The sequence below is a fragment of the Gymnoscopelus braueri genome, assembly GCF_963280865.1.
Source record: "Gymnoscopelus braueri genome assembly, chromosome: 2".
Classification (NCBI taxonomy): domain Eukaryota; kingdom Metazoa; phylum Chordata; class Actinopteri; order Myctophiformes; family Myctophidae; genus Gymnoscopelus; species Gymnoscopelus braueri.
The window spans coordinates 36,966,663-36,979,872 of record NC_137604.1 but is presented as its reverse complement, the minus strand read 5'-3'; the positions used below and the strand labels follow the sequence as shown (position 1 = coordinate 36,979,872).

The 13,210-nt window shown below is 41.4% G+C and overlaps 1 protein-coding gene across 1 annotated transcript; it reads left to right on the top strand.

Annotated features, from left to right (window-relative positions):
• The first annotated feature begins 1,079 nt into the window (after positions 1–1,079).
• Positions 1,080–12,897, top strand: cp110 (centriolar coiled-coil protein 110). Its single transcript, XM_080417183.1, has 11 exons — positions 1,080–1,135; positions 1,973–2,127; positions 2,341–2,466; positions 2,765–5,273; positions 5,744–5,835; positions 7,510–7,629; positions 9,158–9,307; positions 9,523–9,624; positions 9,825–9,941; positions 10,981–11,063; positions 12,029–12,897. Exons 2-11 carry the CDS (start codon positions 1,987–1,989, stop codon positions 12,171–12,173), a joined length of 3,585 nt encoding a protein of 1,194 aa, XP_080273309.1. The 5' UTR covers positions 1,080–1,135; positions 1,973–1,986; the 3' UTR covers positions 12,174–12,897.
• Positions 12,898–13,210: the final 313 nt, after the last annotated feature.

Genomic DNA, 13,210 nt, shown 5'->3' with positions numbered 1-13,210 from the left:
CAATGTATGACTTGATGACATTTTATTCTAAAAAGGTTTGCCTCTAATTTAGTAACTTCACAGCCATTGATATTTTTAAGGGTAATCTACTGATTAAAATCTTTAAATATGACCTGCATTTTTCTGTTATTCTGAAGAAGAAGTAAAAATATATATTATGATAATAATAGTAAAATAACAAGCAAAAATAATTGTAATAATAATACCATTATTATTATTATTATAGTGGATATTGTTCAGAGGCAAATGAAAAATGAAATTGGAAGATTAAATTAAGAACATGAAATGTGTTATATCTACCATGACAATAACTGTAAAACATCCACTGTTTCGTTTCAGTAAGTTGACAGACTTTGTTTATATGAATACTACAGTACATATATTTTTGCAGGCCATTTGAATCTGTAGATGGCAGTTGCAATTTGGCATTTGCTTCTGGCTGGGGCTCCAAACCTTCCCGAAGTATGGTAACCTGCTCAGATATTTCTCAATTATTATCATCAATGAATGGAGGATGCGTCATTAAGCAACTTTAATGAAGAGTCCATAAGTCTGATGTTTTTCCATATGATTGTGACTTTGATGTTTGCGTACCATCACCATGTAATATTCACAGATTATTTTCCAAAAGTTTGTGAACTTTTTGGTAAACCTGCTCGTGCTCTGGAAATCCATGCCATGTCTTGCGAAAACCTAAACACGGTTCCAAACGGAGGAATAAAGATCACATAGCTCAGAGGGACGGTACTGCTGTTGGTTGTCATGGAAACAAACAGACAAAAGGCATATATATTATATATATATATATATATATATATATATATATATATATATATATATATATATATATATATATATATATATATATATATATATATATATATATATATATACACAATTATTAGTATTATTAGTATTATTTAAACCAAGGCAAAGAGTTGGGGTTGCCAATGCCGTCATAGCTATATGGTTGCCATGGTTGCCACAAAGCGCTCTAGCCAATGCCAGCTCGAGTGACCGTATGACCGTCCGTCCAGGCTATGGAATCCAGATAGTTGGTAACTGTCACTTCGTTCGTTGCTTTTGGAAGCCAGGCGGTACAGTTGTAAACATTGGCGGCAGACGTACTGTGTTGGTAATGTAATAGTTATAATATCTTAAATTAGACCATATTATGCTAGGATGTTGACCAGGCAGCTCTAATTAATTCTCGAATGTATTGTTTCCCCGGTGCAGTAGTTTCATGAGCGCTTACTTAGCTTTATTGTGGCTTGTTGTTGTTAGCTAGCTGGCTAGCCAATATAAAACTCTTGTGTTCGTTGTACTTGTAGCTAGCTGGCTAGCTAATAACAACTATAACACAAGAGTTTTATATTGGCTATCAAGTGAAACCATCACAATAAACCAGTGGTGGAAAAATTGCCCAGTTTTTAATTTAAGTAAAAGTATTTAAACTGCAATGTAGAAATACTCTGTTACAAGTAAAAGTCTGGACTTCAAAGTTTACTTGAGTAAACGTACAAAAGTATTGGCAACAAAATGTACTTAAAGTACCGAAAGTAAAAGTACTCATTATATAGAATGTCTCATTTCAAGTTTTCAAATGAATAAAAATCTTTTGAAAATAGATTGCCACGCATTGTGAGCTTGTAGAACGGCTATTTTCAAATGTCCGAAATGTATATAGGGCTGAAGTGGTTAATGCATGTTTTGTAATAGTAATCAAAAGTAACTAGTAACTAAAGTTTTCAAATGATTGTAGTGGAGTCAAGTGCAATATTTGCCTCTAAGTCTGAGATGTAGTGGAGTAGAAGTTAAAGTATTGGAAATTGGAAATAGTCCTACTCATGTACAGTACAAATACCTCAAAATTGTACTTAAGTATAGTACTTGAGCAAATGTACTTAGTTACTTTACACCACTGCAGTAAACCCTAAAGCACCGTGTTGCATTTGCTACATGGTGAAAACAGGTCGTCCTGCCAGAATGGAGGATTATGAAGACTTTGTACAGCACCATCTCTTACTGAGACAAAGTGAGGAAAACAGACCATCAAGAAGACCTGTGAGAAGTTGCAGTCGGTCTTCTCTTCTCCGCTTCTATGGTCAACCCATCCTTCCACCTTTGGTATGACAGCTAATTCATAATTCGAGTTTGATTTCTAGTTCATAATGGCTGTATTTTTACGACCACATATACAGTAGTGTTCGTACCATTAGCTAAGCTTTATTCCTCTGTGTGTGTGTCATTCAGTACTATTCACCCAGGCGGGACAAATGACTGTTTCTGAACAAACTCTCTAACTCACCACTAACTCTTTTATATCTGTTATCTTAATAGCTGTCAGAGCAACAGAGAGAGGAGGTGCACAGAATTAGAGAGGCATTACAACGGACCACTGACCAGAGAAAATCAAGAGCTCCCGCGAGGGTGTCCTACGTAGAAAACATTCTACACAGTGTTCAGGTAATGTCAGTCATGACTTTTCATCTACCCTCAAGGCTAAACAGAGATTCCATGCATTTATAGACATACGTAACTGCACAGCAGTTTTACCAGAGAAGAGGTGAACGTTTCCCATACAAAAACGGTTGTCTTAATTAAATACACCACCACTATGTTTGTTCATAAAGACATGATATTGATTTCAGCAATATTATTTTGTAATTTAATTGCTATGTTTCATGAAGTTACACATTTGTCAAATGAGGAAAATCTCTTTCACGTTGACAAATTATTACTCAATATTGTTGTTTCCTTCCAGGCTTTGCCGCTGAGGAAAGCACCTACACTGGACCAGTTCTTTCATGAAGAAGAGGCCCTTATCGCATCACAAGCTGAATCTTCACATTCCCACATCAACACCAACGTGTCAATGTCTCAGAGTGATGATGTCATGGAGACCAATGACAGTTTGACCTCCTTGCCAACATCTGGCCTGACATGTGATGGCATGGGTGGTGTCCATGTTCTTCCTGTGGCATCATCCTTATGTAGTGCCTTTTCCACACATCACCTCACACCACATCAACATTACCAGGAAGAGTGTTCTGTCGATCACAACGAAAGCAAACTGGCATCACAACCAGCCGCAGAACCCCTTATTGATATAAGCCATCAATCAATCTCTTCAGGTTATGTGACATATGTGAATGCAGGAAGTACTACCAGCCATTCTGGTGGAATTGAGAGAAGGGGAGAGAGCCACGGGTTCAGTAGTGAAGAGGTAGCCAATGGCTTTTTTCTTCACAATACTTCAAACACAATCACCAACATGCCAGATATAATCAGCCACCCTCCCATAGATGGAGAAGAATTAGAGAGGTGTGCTGAGGTATCCTCCGTTTATGATCATTGTTTGCTAGAGGACATTTGCATCATCTCACCTTTTCACGATTCTATCATACATGCTCACTCAGCAGAGTTTGCATCCTCACATGGCGAGGAAGTGCAAAGTCCTCCAGCAGAAGAGTCCAAAAGCACTCCCATGGGAAGTTCAGAGTTGAAGGACATTGCTCTGTTTACCCAAAAAGACAAAAACCAGGATGGAGATGAATGCCCAGTCACTTCAGTAAAAACAAGCTGTCAGTTAGACAGTCCAGAATATTCAGAGACGTTAGTCACACACTGCTCTTCAACTGCACACCAACCTCAGGTTCAACAAATGGAAATGGAACCACAGGATGACCAGGTCAGTAAAGCAGACACAAAACGTCCAGAGGGACCCTGCGTTCTGAGCCTCCAGGTCCTGCTGAAGAGATCTCAGGAGTATCGGCGGTGTCAGCGGATGCTAAAGAACCAGGCCAAGAATGCCAAAATCCAGGAGAGATCTCAACAACACTTGAGAAAAGGTGAGGAGAGAGATAGCCTCTCTGATAAGGAGAATGATGAGTTCCCCCACAAAGGAGCAATGGCCACAGAGGGAAGAAAAATAAGAGAGAAGGGGGGTAATAAGGGAAACCAAGCCTGTGTTTCCCCATCTTTAAAAACCTCACCAAAAGGCAAAACAGAGGTTATCTATGTAACGGAGTCTCAGGAAGTACAGGCAACGTTTAAATTAGACAATGTGCACTTGATTGGAGTTGAAGACACTGATGTATTGAGTGGAGCCCAGGAAGATGAGGCCTCTGGAAATACTCAGCTCCACTGCACTCCAGAGGTCAGGACAGAACAACCTGTCAATGCCGCCAATAACTCTCCATGCCAGCAGGCATTTTATTTGACTGGGGAGCAGAGCAACACCTGCAGCATATCTACTGGTAATAGTGTGGGGAAGTTTCAGACTGTCCCCATCCTTCAGTTCTGTATGAGTCCAGTTCACTGTAAGAGTAAAGCCCAAGCTGAAGGAGCGATTAATGAAACCGCTGTTCCAAAGACTAAACCCCCAGCCACTACAAACCAGAATGTAAATTATAATACTGAGCTGAAGGTAATTTGGGGACAGGAAAACAATGAAGCACCACCAACTTCCACTGTGCATTTAGCAGAAGAAGGCGATGTAGAACGGATGTTGTCATCCAGGAGGAGTTCAGAACAGGCACAGCAGATAGATCAGCTCGAGTTCAACCTCTCCAGCCTTAAACTGCTGATCTCAGATCTGGAGGCCACGCTTACAGAGAACATGGAGAACGGCTGCCAGATTAATCTTCTGGGTCACTTCTCTGGTAAAGACATTGATGACATTGAGAACATTAACACACAGAAACTGGAAGTCAAAGGGACAGGTAGAGGAGAAGAAACTGCATCTGGCCTGGCCCCTTGTAGGGTCCAGTTGTCAGACAGAGTGCCGCTAGCTATCGACCTTAGCATGATCAGTTTTCGAAAGTTAGAGACCTTCAAAAGACAGCAGCCATTGATCACCTCAATGGCACAGAGGATGCATGTTCCCGATGTTTTCCGAAAGGTGCCTTCTGAAATCAAGGTTTCACATACAGGCTCAGTGCTGTTGGACACCAGCAACCAGCAAATAGAAAGGAAGGGTGAGATGATGGTAGAGGGGGAGGAATCATCTCACTCCTTGTCCCTCAACCGGTCATACGATGTGGACACACCCTCCGGGCTTTGGTTGCAGCTGGGGTCTGGATCAGACTCAAGATCAAAAGGTCACAATTTGAAAAATGTGACCCCAGACAGCGGAGGGGGAGGTCTTGGAGGGATATCCAAGGCCAAACGGAGGCTCCTCATGCATGCGACAGAGGGAAGTGAGGACAGACATAGAGATGGAAGCAGAGGAGCAGTATCTGTTTTAAGACTTCACTCCACCACCCTCAAAGGTAGTGCAAAATAATGTAATTCATATATATTGAAAACTACTGCTGTTGATGAATCACAATAGGCTGCCGTTTTTCAATCATTGGAAAGATGTACAAAGGGATTCTCAAACGGCATACTCTCAACTGCTGATTTGCAGAATACTACATGATCTATAAATCAGAAAATAAATGATTGTCCTCAACCATAACAAATCCAAATGGCATTTTGTTTTGCCTTGGTTTACTGTTATTTCATTTTATTTGCTGACTGCTGAGCAATAAATTGTCCAGGAACACCAGTATCATATCACAGGTCCAGTTTTCATCAAAATCCATTTTGTTGTCAATATTAAATTGCATCCGTAGTCAATTTTCAACCCAATCTAAAGACTGCTGCGATTCTTGAGAATCTTCTTCTGCCAATAATTTGTTTTCTCACGGGTCATGTTTTAATTTTTCTCTGCCTTAAAAATCTGTGTGGTTGCATAAAGGCCACAGTGGTCAAGAGGACGAGCAGCAGCAGCTCAAACCGGCCTACACAACCCTGCAGGATGACCAGAGGAAACGGCAAGAGCTGCTACAGGTGAGATGTACTGATGACACATGCAGGCCATTTGATGATAAAGAAGTTAAATTATGTAAAAAAGGAATTAGTTTAACAATGGTAGTGGGTATTTTTTTTAGAAGTGCAGCAATAGCTGCTTACTTGATATAGATAGACTGTATTGCCCTGGTGATCAAAATAATAAAGCTTCAACAAAAAAAATGAATAAAACAATAGTGATAAATTATTACTCAATAACAAAAACCTTGCTAAATAAAAAAAATGTGAAATCTCATAAAATGAAGTTAACTATTACAAATTTAAACAAATGCAAATCTGGCATAATAACTAGTGTAACCTTGACATGCACTTTAATATTTACAGTGTACTCCCTCTGCCTCCGTTCCTCTTTTTGCATAACACAGATACCCCATTATGTAAATGTGGTATATTTATATGTATATATTTATATGTTGTGGACTCCATCCAAGGTCATCAATGATAATAAAAACGCTTCTTGACCTTTAAGAGAGAAGATGATCCTCTCCATTTAAGAACTTGCCAACCGATGATATTATGTTGACCCCAAATGGTCCTCAAACACATAAGTGCCAGGCCTTTGTAAAACACTGGCACTGCTGCCACCTGCACGCACGCACACACGCGCACACACACACACACACACGCACACACACACAGAAACACATTCCCCTACCTGTTATAGTGGGATTTTAGAGACCTGTGCCGTGGAAAGACTACAGAAATGTGCTCATTACAACAGACCTTCAAACTCTCCCTAGTAAAGAAGCTCAGGGATTCTACCATAAATGTTTCATTGCATCTCTAAGAGGCGAGCTGGCATCGTGGTCTTGTGTCTGTTCCTGTGTGTGTTTTCCCAAGGACACCCACTGTTCATTTGGCACCCAATCTTTGTTTCTTCCCGTGTGAGCACCGCACGTGTGTTGGCGCTTGTGTGCGTTTGTTCTTGGGCCGTGTCCTTGCCCTATTAATTACAGTCTCTGTTTAATTTATGCGTCTCTAACAACAATATAATTAACATAAGCTGTTTAATAATAGGACCTTTGTCATTTTTCTTTGCTGCCTGGCCTGCTCCATCTTGGGCAATGTGGCGAGGGTAAAAGGAGGGACTGTTTGGAAGGGTAGAGGGGATGAGTGGAGCGAGGGAACTGACACAGAAAAGCAAACGATAATTTGTTTAATTCATGAGTGTCTGTGGTTAAGCGCCAACTCGTCCCTCCAAGCTCCACCACTAATGGTCCCCCCTGTCTTTGTCTCCATGGCGTTCGCTCGCTTTCTGTCTTTCTTCGCTCTCCCCTTCCTCTCTTCCCTTCCTCCCTCCATCTCTTGTCTCATCCCTCTTGCATCTGTGCCCCATCTCTCCTCCTTCTGTCTCTCTCTCCACCCTCAATTAATTTCTTCCTCCTGCCTCATTTGCCATCCTTTCCAATTCAATATTTCCCAATGTCTCCCATCCCCATGGGTGTGTGCACGTACCACACACACATGCACCCAGAACGGCACTTTTCCTCCATTTCTCCACCCTTACGCCCCTTCCTTAGCTTTCTCTCTCCTCTTTTTTTCTCACTAGATCTTGCCATCATGCTCTCCCTTTCCTCATCTCTCTTTCTTGTGTCTCTCCACGTTTCTCTGATCACCCCACAACCCTCCTCCCTCTCTCTTCCTCTCTCTCAGGCGTTGGCGGTGCGTTACCATCTCCTCCAGAGCGTGTCCTTCCCCTGCCCTCTCTCCAGCGCCCGTCTGGGGGACGTCTCCATCTCGCCCTCCCTCCTCTCCAGCACCTTCTCTTCCCAGGTACAGTTTGCCATGTTCACTTACTAATGTCACCTGAGTAAAACGATTTACCTTCCCATCTCATTGAACATGTATGCCTTACTGTCTGTTTATATCCACAAATGTGGAAATAAACACATCTCACTCTGCTACATGCTATAGCAGAGAACTGACACACCACGATACAATGGTTTAGCAAAGTAAAAAATTAACCCTTTGCTGAACTGAGCACCACATTAAGATTTGTGAGGCTTTGTTTATGAACTACACAGCAGTGGCTCAGAAAATAGAGCGGCCGCTTTGGAAACAGTGGTTCGATTCCCACCTCCCCCTGGGTTAGTGTTGAAGATACTGAATCCCTAACTGCTCCCGATGAGCAGGTTGATGCCTTCCTCCGCCGTTGGTGTGTGAATGTGTGTTTGAATGGGTGAATGTAATGTACATTGTAAAGCGCTTTGAATAAAAGCAGTATAAATGTACCATTTACCTATTATCTTGCTATCGATACTAGCTAAAGAAGGCCATGCTGTTATTAGACTCTAGCTTTATTAGACAATAGCCTATATAGCCACAGTGTCTTCTTTTTTTGCAAGTGTTCAACCAAAAATAAGCTGGTGCACTCAACCAAAAGCTACTCAGTGTGGAGTTTTCTCAGAGTTTCATGCAGGAGCTAGCAAACTCTCTTGTCAGTAAGGCTGTGAATCTTCTGCTATCTCACGATTCGATTCGATTCCGATTCTTGGGGTCACGATTCCGATTTTTTCAAAACAAACAATTCTCGATTCAAAAGCGATTTTTTTCCGATTCAAGCGATTCTCAATTCAAAACGATTCTCGATTCAAAACGATTCTTGATTCAAAACTTAGGATTTCAGGATCTACTCCAATCTGCTGGCATGAGAACAGAGTACATTTATGTAGCTTTTATAATTGTAAAGGTTTTATCAACTGATAATAATGTAAACACACAAAGGTAAATCCAATCCATTTTTTTTTTTTTTGAAAATCGATTTTTTTTTAAATGAGAATTTTCGTTTTCGTCCAACAGTAGAATCGCGATTCGTATTCGAATCGATTTTTTCCAACACCCCTACTTGTCAGTACTGAGATTCCCAAGTATTGTGAGCCTAAACCTTCACTTTGTATTTGATGTTCCTGATGTGGGTGTGTCAGCAATATTCCACTGATAATGTGTAAAGACAGCGATATCCAACCGGCAGTTGATGTTAATCATCTACTGTCTCTCTCAAACTAGACGTCTCTGAGTTGTTCTAACATTTTTTTAATAAAATGTCTAGGCCTAACAGTTTGTCATCAGTTAAATTGTGTTATTCCAACCTCTGTCATGTAACAAGTTTTTCAGATCAACAGGTGAACGGCCGCACTCGTATTACATTCTTTTACAATGATGAGCTATAAGTCGACTGACGACCAGGCACTAAAAAGATGCACAACTTGAAAAAGACCTTGAAAATCCAGGCGGAAATGAATTGGTCGTCATTGATGGAATTGGTATTCTCCTCTCTTTCCCCGTTCCTCATTACTCACAGCTCTCGTCCCAGCGACCACCCCCCACCCCCCAGTCTCCCAGTTCTGTACCAGACTGCTACCGCCCCCTGGTGTTGGCAGCAGTTAAAGGGTTCCTGACTCGTCGGCTTCTGAGAACTGAGAGAGTGGCACAGCTGCTGCGCACCATAAAGGTGAGCTGAGACAGCAGTGTCATGTCTGCTTATGGCAGCTCTCCCTCTTTTCAGGCCTTAGATCTAAGGTGTGTGTGTGTGTGTGTGTGTGTGTGTGTGTGTGTGTGTGTGTGTGTGTGTGTGTGTGTGTGTGTGTGTGTGTGTGTGTGTGTGTGTGTGTGTGTGTGTGTGTGTGTGTGTGTGTGTGTGTGTGTGTGTGTGTGTGTGTGAGACAGGACACTAGGCAGTTCCTGTTGACCTTCCAGCCACAGACCCCTGGCAGAGGAGTACCGACTAGCAGACAAGACATCTTGCTTCTTGAGAGAGTCACACTGCAGGTCTTAACGCGCAAACTTACACACTCGCATAAACACACTTAGATTTCTACCCATCTGTTAACCTCCCTCACCGTCTCCTTCTTTACACCGCCAGTAAGCAATTATACCCACCATTAGCCATTCTCACAGTTGATGCTCTGATTTACTGAGGATTTATTTAAAGCGTCACCCTTTTGCTCTGCTTTCCTGTTCCGCTTCAGCTGCGCTCTGCACGTTACGAGCTCTATGACATATTCTTCAGCCTGTCTGCCAGGGAGAGGATGCAGCTCATCGGCTGGGACAGGGAGCTGGTCAGAGAGAGGGAGCACCGACGACAGGTAGCCCTTTTTTCAATATCTTACTTTTCATGCCAAGTGCTGTGTCTGTATATGGGACTCCCTGAAAACCAGGTGATTCACCCGGGGACAACCCCCCTGACTCCCTGCGTCACAAGAGTGTTGTCCTGTCAAGCTATGCTAGCAAAGCCGTAACTTCAAATGTTGTTTATTAACCTAATTCCTCTTGTGAAATTGTAACTTCAAACAGAGATTAGAGCATTCATAGCTGAATGGATAGAGAGCCTGCCTGGGAAGTAGAAGGTTCCAGGTCCGATTCCCGGCCCCGGCAATAATGTCGAGGTGTCCCTGAGCAAGACACTTAACCCCTAACTTCTCCCTCCCGTGCCCCTCTGTGGGCAGCACTCAGATGTGTGAAGCTGAAAACGGAATTTACCCCGCAGAATCAAATAGGTCTAATTATCATTATTTATTTTTCTTTTATTATGTTTTTGTGATCATCAATTTACAAAGATAACACTTAGGTTTTTGCGCCTTCTCCTTGTAATGTTACCGTTTTAGCCTGGTCTTCAGAGAAAACATTAGCATAGTACGTTTCTGCAAACCACGGATACGTTGAATGTGCTCTTCCAAGGCCTACTGGGAGTGTGCGTGCACGCCAAGCGGTCCAGCGGTGCCCGAGATTAGCTGCTTACAGACAGACAAGCTGACTTGCAGATGGGTGGAAAGTAACACAATCCCTGTCCCCGGCTGTTCCGGCATGGTGGAGATAATGAATTAACAAGACTAAAGGACTTGCTGGCCATCCTGCCCTCAAATGTCATTTTGGGGTCACTAAAGAAGGCTTAGCTACTAGTGATGGAATTGGTTTTTCACTAGCTTGTTCCTGGTGTTGCTGAAGTACTACATTTCCTCTATTGATGTATGAACATGTCACTGCATTAATTTGTTTATGGGTGCACTTGTGTGTATTTGTAGTTGTTTGTGTGGTAAACTACTGGACTGGGCACATGTAAAGTGGCCAATAATAACATTATATGCTATTGTGTATATGTTTGTGTGTGCATGTGCGTGTTTTTAGAGTGGAGAAACAGTCAGTGCCAAGGGAAAGAGTTCTTTATCTCCTGCTACACAAAAATCCCTGGAGAGGAAGAAGGGAGTGATGTGAGTATTCATTTGCCCTTCTTTTAGCTCTCGAGTGCTTATGTGGGTGCATGTGCATGTTAGTATGTGTGTATATTAGGCAGGAAGTGATGAAAGCTGTCGATTGTAACTGATGTAAAGAAGGGCCATTCACACAAAGCACTATAACGATAAATATATAATTCGACCATTGTCTCGGTTATCGTTGTGGAGTGAACTCTGCGATCCAGTTACGTTTTTTAAACTATATCTTTATAACTGTACTTATAGTGCTTGGTGGGAACGGCCCTTTAGCCCCAATTAAGCTGCCCCACTCAAATGTACATACGTAGATGCTTATCATAGCACTTTGATTGTTCTAAAGGTCTCAAGACTGGGATTAATTAATTCCATTTTCTTTTTGTATATAAGTAGGTTGGGTAGTTGACTTGGTTTTTGCTGTACTGAGACAGTAATAGCACACTGTCTTTTAGTAAGTGTACATAGGAAGGAGAAGCGGGTTCTGGTGGGATCCTATCATAGGTCAATAAAGCATGCAACCACTAGATGACTGCAAGGCACAAATACAGATTTTAAGTCTAATCCTCCTAGGGTCCTCAGGTCATTTTGACCCGCTTTTAAATTTTCAACATCAAGGAAAGATTTGTAAAAAATATTTTTTCTCTATGAAACTTGTTCTGCTTGGCTTATTTACTGTACTAAACATGTGATATGAAAATAGCACTTTTCATGCATTTGCATTATATGATTTTTGGGGTTGATTTTTACATGAATTAAACTAGAATCGTTGAACATGTGCCGGGTCAAATTCACTGTGATTGAGTGTGACTTAAAAACAAAAACCCTTGGAGGATCAATGGGTACTAACAAGAAATATAAAAAAATGGTGGATACTAACAAAAATAAGAGGATAATTGTTGTTATATCGCTTCATGCAGGAGTCCCATTGTCCTTATCAGCAGCTAACATTTGTCTCCCTCCCTCAGGATCCAGAAGAAGGCAACAGGGGGCAGGCTGGCTGTGAATAGGACCAGACACAAGACTGATCGGCCATCAGAATCCAAGCGAGGACAGTTCAAAGCAAACCCTCTGCGGGTCCCCAAGACCCCTTATTCCTGTAGACCTAGATGAAGCTTCTCTCCGATATGTCTTAACATAATTACTTGTAGCATTTTCTTGAGGTTTGAAATCTAGTGTTGACATAAGGTGATGTCTGTGGTAACAGAGGGATAGGACAAAAGAACACTTGATTTGTTTTTTATGTGTTTAACGATTTATACAAAACGGTGTGACCTTGATTGTCTCATCTGGATGCACTAATGTGAAAAATGTTATTGGAAGGAACAAATGCTGAGGTAGCAAAACATTTGCACTTTAAGTATTATTTTAGGTCAATTGAACATTCATCCGTTACCTGTAACTTAAGTGATGCTTAGTTAATGCTGGATTTAAGACTGAACGAACGCCCATGCATTTTATATTGGACAGCAACCTTCCAATGTCATGCTTCATACCCATTCCATAATCAAAGCTCCAGACAGCCACTTCAAATGTTAGTCCAGGAGAGAATGGGGTCTACACCAAATACATTCCTGTTGCTACCAAATAGTTACTTTTTTATTTCATTTTTTAGAAATAGTTTTTATTTTGTATACAAGAATTGGGCCTAACAACCATTAGACCTCTATCTTACATTTGCAGTGTTTTTTTAAAATATATTTTTCACAAGTTAGGCTACCTTCCTAATTTATGCCAGTATATTGGGATAACAAAGCCGCCAAACTACATGTAACATTTGTATCTGTTTCTATTTATTTGTACGTGTTTTGTAATAAATGCTTGTGTTAAAACCTGGGTCCTGGTTGTTTCTTTAATAAATATATCTATCTAATAAATATGTTCTCAACCTTTTCAGGCCCCCCCCCCCATATTTGAACTGGGGACCCCCCCACCCTGACAAGACTTGGAATGGTAGGAGTTGAGGCATTACATTTAGTTTGACTCGGTTCCACAGATAAAATTGTGAAATTAGCAGATTTTCAAGCTCAACGCCTCGTGTTGCGAGGCATCTTGCAAGCCATCTTTCTTATATTATTTGACAATTTTGCCAATGTTTGACCAGTTTTTATAGTATAGTTTGTTGATTACCCTTGATGCAGTAATGGTCT